We start from the raw sequence: 6,621 nt of genomic DNA, 5'->3' as shown, positions 1-6,621 counted from the left end.
AGACTCACATTTGGTGTAAAGCAAACTTGGGTAATGGGTCGCGTGGGATATAATGAATGGACTGAATGGCAAATCCCAAACAGGAAATATGTATTTGTAATATAACTTAATTAAATGGGAGTGTTATGCCATAATCACTAAAATATCAGCAGGGGAAATTATTCAATACATTTGATTGACCAGTTTTATTGGCTGATTTCACTATCAGGAGATGAATGTTGCCGTGGTGGGTCTGGCTACGGCACAGAAAACGGCTGATTTAGCTTCCAAGGGAAAAGTGGCGCAGGCAAGAGATAGATTGTAAGTATTTTTATCAATAAACGTAACTTTAAACGTGTTCTACCATATTGCTGCTGAAATTTTGTCACTTGACACTCATGGTAGAATAGTTGGAGAATATCAGTTTCAACATCATGCAGTCGAGTGTCCTATGTTGTCAAGTTATCCTTATGTTGGGAGGGGTTGGAGGTAGATATTTTTCTTCCTGAGTGAATAGCAATGTCTCAAAATCATATATATTTATATAGCAAGCATATCTGACTAGGTGATAAGGTGTTGTAGATCGTGACTTCAGGGCACGACTCATAGAATTGTCTTCCTTCCTCATTTCTGTTCCTATTATACATACATGTATCATACAATTACATGTAAAGCATTTTGATCAGGTTGATATCTTTTTCTTTGGTCGATATAACCATGTATCGACCGAAATCAAAATGCTACAATTGCTTTATTATTTTTCTGTATTTTTTTCTTTTTATTTTTTTTTTATTTTTTTTCATTTATATTTTTTTATTATTATTATCATTTTTAATTTTCGACGTCAGATGCTCCCATATTTTTTCACCTCTGTCATTGTGGCCATTTTAGTATTGGCTGAATCCGAGTTACCCACTATTGATTCAATTCACTTTCCCCTGAGCCAGGGGAATCGCTATGTTTTCAGCTGTTTGTTGACAGCTGCATCGTCCATTTTGTTAAAAGAGCGTCGCTTCGTACCTAGGTCTTCAGAGCGATTGACTCTGATGATTTTGATGCACCATTCAAGATTCAAAGTGATATATGTATATATGATTTGTATAAACTTGAAAATTAATAAAATACTGTTTAAACTAAAGTGATATATGGCGGGAAATCCCTTGACCACTTGACCAGTAGAGCGTTATCGGGCGGATCACTGTCTGCAGCTTATGCATAAACTAATTTTCTGAACAGGACCTCCGTGAACAGAATGTTCAACAAAGCATGCAACTCTGACGAACAGATAGAGGCGAGATACAACTTCAGGACAGAATGTGCTGACCTCCACCAGGACCTCAACAGCCGACTGAGTAGTTCAGTAAGTGTTATTCTAGCTATCTATCTTACTACTGTACCTCAGTTCCGTCAATAAACCTGTTCCATTAGCTTTGATCTTAGTAAATCGCATTATATATCTTTATGATGGTCAACACAGGTTAAGGGTGGATCATTGGTTACTTATATGTTAACTTACGTCATTTAATTCACCCAAATACGAAATCTGCTAATATACAGAAATTATTTTTCAAATGTGTACAATTACAGTCTTCTTGTTTCAAGTCAAACTGTCAAACTGTTACCATCAATGGTGGTACACCTACTGTGTTGTAGGAAGCCTTTTTATATAATTTTTATTTCACTGGATTTCTGGAAAATATATCTTAATAATATAACTTTCTTGGATATGTAATGATCAAGTCTGATCCCACATTTGCAATGATGCATATTTGTTTGGTTACAGTACCAGAACACTGCGAAAAGGTCGGACATGTCGTCAAGGATGTACTGTCAAATGATGCAGCAATCACAGTCCAGGTATGCTGGGGCGTCTAGCTCCGAAAAGCAGAGAATGGCCTTGAAAAGGAAGACGACCGACGATACTGTTCGTCAACAATATTACCAATATCAGTCTTAAGTAGTGTCATCCTAAGATTATAGACAGATCTTCATACTACAGACAATCACAGTTTTGTTAAATGTTACAATTCTTGGAAATGTTTTATTTAAATATTCATTTTTTATTTATCTTCTATTCATTTTTCTAATTGTATTGATACATAAACAGTCACACAAAAACATTACATCATCATCATCATCATCATCATCATCATTTTGGTCGAGGGCAGAAGTTACGATAGTGCTGATCATAGGCCGTATAAATAACAATGACTGAACCGGTCAACTGTAGAGGTCTTGGACAGTGTTGACCGTGTCATATGTGATAGCAATGACTCTACTGGTCAACTGCAGAGGCCATGGACAGTGTAAACCGTGGGTCATATAAATAGCAATGACTGAACCGAATAACAGTAGAAGTTGTGGACAGTGTTGACCTTGGGTCATATACATGTAGTTAACAATAAGTGTACTGGTTAACAGTAGAAGTCGTTGACAGTGTGTATCGTTGGTCATATGCATAACAATGACTGAACCTGTCAACAGTAGACGTCTTTGACAGTGTTGACCGTGTAATACATGCATGTGATAGAAATGACTCTACTGGTCAACAGTAGACGTCTTGGACAGTGTTGACCGTGTAATACATGCATGTGATAGAAAAGACTACTGGTCAACAGTAGAAGTCTTGGACAGTGTTGACCGTGTAATACATGCATGTGATAGAAATGACTCTACTGGTCAACAGTAGACGTCTTGGACAGTGTTGACCGTGTAATACATGCATGTGATAGAAATGACTCTACTGGTCAACTGTAGAAGTCTTGGACAGTGTTGACCGTGTAATACATGCATGTGATAGAAATGACTCTACTGGTCAACTGTAGAAGTATTAGACAACGTTGTTCGTGGGTCATTTAAATAACAATGGCTGAACTGGTTGTCAGTAGAAGTCTAAACAGTTGTTTTGTCAGACCAGAAACAATTATAATGCGTGTTAAGTGTTGTCTCAGGCTCTTTTATAGCAGTAGACGATAATTATCATCTATACATGTTCTTGGCTAACTGATTTTATGTATGGAAGGGTACATTCTATATGGGGCTGCAGGATACAGACATATGCCATTTGAATATCATAATATCCTCCTCACAATATCGAAATGGACCCTCCTATGCATCTTGATCTATGTGAGTAAAAAGTATATAATATAAGATGACTGGCCTCTGTTGATGATTGGTCAGTGGAGGACAGTGTATTTGGCCGACACCTTACAAAAATCACATTGAATGTATCTAAATCAGGAGAGTCTATCACAACAGGCTGGAAGTGGGTACTTATGATTTATTAAGTAATTTGCCTGTGGTTTCGGATGCATTATCGGACTTCATCAGGACCTTTGTACATAAAATTTCCCCTTAAACTACATACAATGCGGGCAGATTTTGTTTGTTAATTAAGACGTTATAACGATAAATATATCGAGTGTTGATATTTTCTATTGATGATGATATAAATAGAGGATATCTAACAGTGTCTTCAGTAACACCATATATATTTCACGTGTTTGGCTAATGTTTTGATATTTTTCACGAGTGTGCAGCACGAGGGTTTGTTTATTGAAGATGCTTTTAGATATCCTCTATCATTTTTTATTATACTTATTTATTTTTGAAAAAAATTGTGCATTTTTTACCCTCATGACTAATGCTTTGTAGATCGAGTTCAACATATACTGAACCATTGTGTATGTTGTCCTAACATAATGTTTTAGTTTGTGATCTTAAATATTTTCCAAAGTTGTTTTACTCAAATAAAGTTTACTGTTTTTTACATATGTTATTTTGATTTTAGAGTTTTTTATCCATACTACAGTTAAATTATGATATTTACAGGAAAAAGTATAAAAAAAAATACGACAACCAAAACCCTAAATCCAATTCAAAATCCAGAAACCATTTATATGTGTAAAACACAGACACAAGTAACATATCCTAAAATGGTTATAAACACTATTGTAACGATTTGATTATATAGTCATATTTCAGAAAAGTAAAATTTCAACAAATTCCGCCACCAGATTAATTGTGACATGCATTTAGTTTGATGTTGCTGTCAATCTTCGTTATCTCGACATTTGTTAACTCGAATACCCTGCTTTACTCGAAGTGAGAAAAAAAATATATTCTCAACAGTAATATACTATGTAAGATATATAGTTAACTCCAATACTCGAGATAGTTTGTTTGATTACCCCCCACTGACTTCGAGATAAGGAAGTTCGACTGGATTTTAAAAAAAAGTGTAGTCCGTAGTCATCTAGACTTGGTAAACCCGCTTCCTGCCTCCACAGTAACTCGGCAGTGTTTTATATTATAATATTATATTTACAAACTACCGGGTGATTGGTGGCACAGTGGCAGCACACTTGGCGGCCGGGGTTCGAACACCTACCCGACCACGTGGGTTTTCACCCCAGTAAGACTCCACGCGTGCTTCCATCCGGACAAACAAGCGTGATTGATGTAGGCTGATATAACTTGTTACGTTACAATTATCTCGGAGACCCTGTTCAGTTATAATTCTGTTATAAAACGTAACGCCGCTGATGTAGAGCCATTTACAATGCTCCACTGTGAGGACGAATGGCCTGTTCCACTCACTGCCTTCAAATGACAGTGTGCTTCTTGTAATTCTGCCAGATTTTGCAGACTTACAGAAATTATCAAAGATCATTCTTGTTTTTCTGAAGTAAGCAACTTCTTCATAGAAATCAGAATGTTGGCGTTTGAGATTGTCTTGAAATTTAAGCAGAAAATAATCATATAATGCGTAATCGAGATATGATTTCACTTTAAACAGATTTTTCTCAGTTGATCCAAATTTCAGGCGAGGGTATTGGCGCTTGTTAATATGAATGCTGCCATATAAAACATGTCTGAGATCCCAGTTTAAAATCCGTCGCATCATCACGAGAGATTCGTCCAGATATTCTACCACCAACACGATATCCATCTCCTTATCGAGTTTGCGTAAATAACTTTGTATTACAGTTTCATCTCTCTTGAAAAATAATTCCTTGGGAAATCCAAACTCATTTGCCATCATATTTAAATCGTACATCCTGTCAATGGCTCTGGCAACAGTATATCGTTCAAATTTCACTGGTTTTTCATTATTAGACAGATATTTCAACACTGGGTTTTCTCCTGGTAAATCAACCACATTTTTGGGACGGAAAAAATGTATAAATGATCTAAAAAGGCTAAATGGCTCTCTCACAATTCCTATGTATATAGTATCTTTAGGTAAGACTTTACTAAAGTCTTCTCTGTTATACGGGACATGCGCACAGGAAATATCGTAAGTTCCATTTTCTGGCGGAGGGTAGAAGTAGCGTGGTGACAGTGAAGGACCACCCCCACCAAGGCCTTTTGGTACAGCCATGACGAGATTTTTTTCATAGCCATAACGTAGAAAGATATTTGCAACCGTTGTACTGGCAGCTTTGTGAATCTTCAGAAATGCTATATGATTGGCTGGTCTATCCTGTCGGATGTATCGGCTGTGATTGGACAAGTTTTGTGGGCTGATTTGGGGTTCGTACGTCGAGTCTCTATGGCCATAAGTTAACAATTTCCTGTCTGTTTTCCACAAAAGCTTGAATGAGGAATCAGTAGAGAAAGCCATTATGTAAACTAATAAACTGTACATTGTAATCAGTAAACACAATCCCGCAGACATGTACCTGAAAAACAAAACATTTTTTCTGTTTAAATTATAAAGACTGAAAATATCTCGACTCCCTGTACTCTATCTCAAATGATTAATAATATTCTTTATTTGGTGTTTTAATTTCAATTTCAACAAATTTTATTGACATAGTCTCTATTGACATTTTTTAGTATTGCTATGCCCTATTACTTATACAAACTAAATAATTGTATCAATTATAGGGTTTTCTGTGTGGATTTTTTCTGTTACTGCATTAATCGTGATACTGATTTACTAGAAATGCTTTTAAAAACCAAACTTCATACAATACATATCATTAATCATTGCTTGTGTGATGCCGATAAAACTGTTGGCCGATTTGACGCCAAAGGCCCCTAAAATCAGCAGCAAATGATCTTCATGTTGTTGTATGTAAGATGTACAATTAAAAATAATTATTAGATATATTGGCCAATAATTTGACGTGAGTTTCATTTATATTCACTTAACTAACGTATTTATATTTTTAAAAATAAGAACAGATTTAAAGGCTTCGATAAACATGCATACAGTACAAGCATCTTTCTACCATTATGCCGCGGTGTGGTATCTGTCCGTCCGTCCGTCCAGCGTCAACAATTCCCTTAAAACAACGTCTTCTCAATAAGCGAGAAGCCCAGAAACCTGATATTGGACCTGTAGCATGCTCAAATCAATGACCTTGACCTATATCCTTGGTTATATGGGTAAAATAGGCTAAGCTCTTTAAACGCCTTCTTCTCAATAACCAATAAGCCCGGATATTTGACATTGGTCCTGTAGCATGTTTAGGTAAAGAGACTATCAAATGTATTCGAATGAATGATATCAACCTACATTCAAGGTCAGAGGTCAAGTATGCTAAAATCTTTAAACGACTTTTCATTAGCCAAGTAAGCCCAGATATCTGGTATAGGGCCAATAGTATGCTGGAATAAAGGGTTACACAATAC

At 36.1% G+C, this 6,621-nt stretch overlaps 1 protein-coding gene across 1 annotated transcript; it reads right to left on the bottom strand.

The window, feature by feature from the left end:
* Positions 1-4,309: 4,309 nt before the first annotated feature.
* Positions 4,310-5,605, bottom strand: LOC117324596 (galactose-3-O-sulfotransferase 2-like). The gene has a single exon (XM_033880516.1). The coding sequence runs from the start codon at positions 5,603-5,605 to the stop codon at positions 4,310-4,312; it is 1,296 nt and encodes a 431-aa protein (XP_033736407.1).
* Positions 5,606-6,621: the final 1,016 nt, after the last annotated feature.

Source organism: Pecten maximus, chromosome 3 (genome assembly GCF_902652985.1).
Source record: "Pecten maximus chromosome 3, xPecMax1.1, whole genome shotgun sequence".
NCBI classification, from domain to species: Eukaryota; Metazoa; Mollusca; class Bivalvia; order Pectinida; family Pectinidae; genus Pecten; species Pecten maximus.
Note: the sequence above shows the minus strand (reverse complement) of the source record. Positions and strands in the feature narration are given on the sequence as shown.

Bases quoted from the DNA above. Each gene is read 5' to 3' on its own strand.
- LOC117324596 (XM_033880516.1), bottom strand. From the start codon at position 5,605: ATGGCTTTCTCTACTGATTCCTCATTCAAGCTTTTGTGGAAAACAGAC.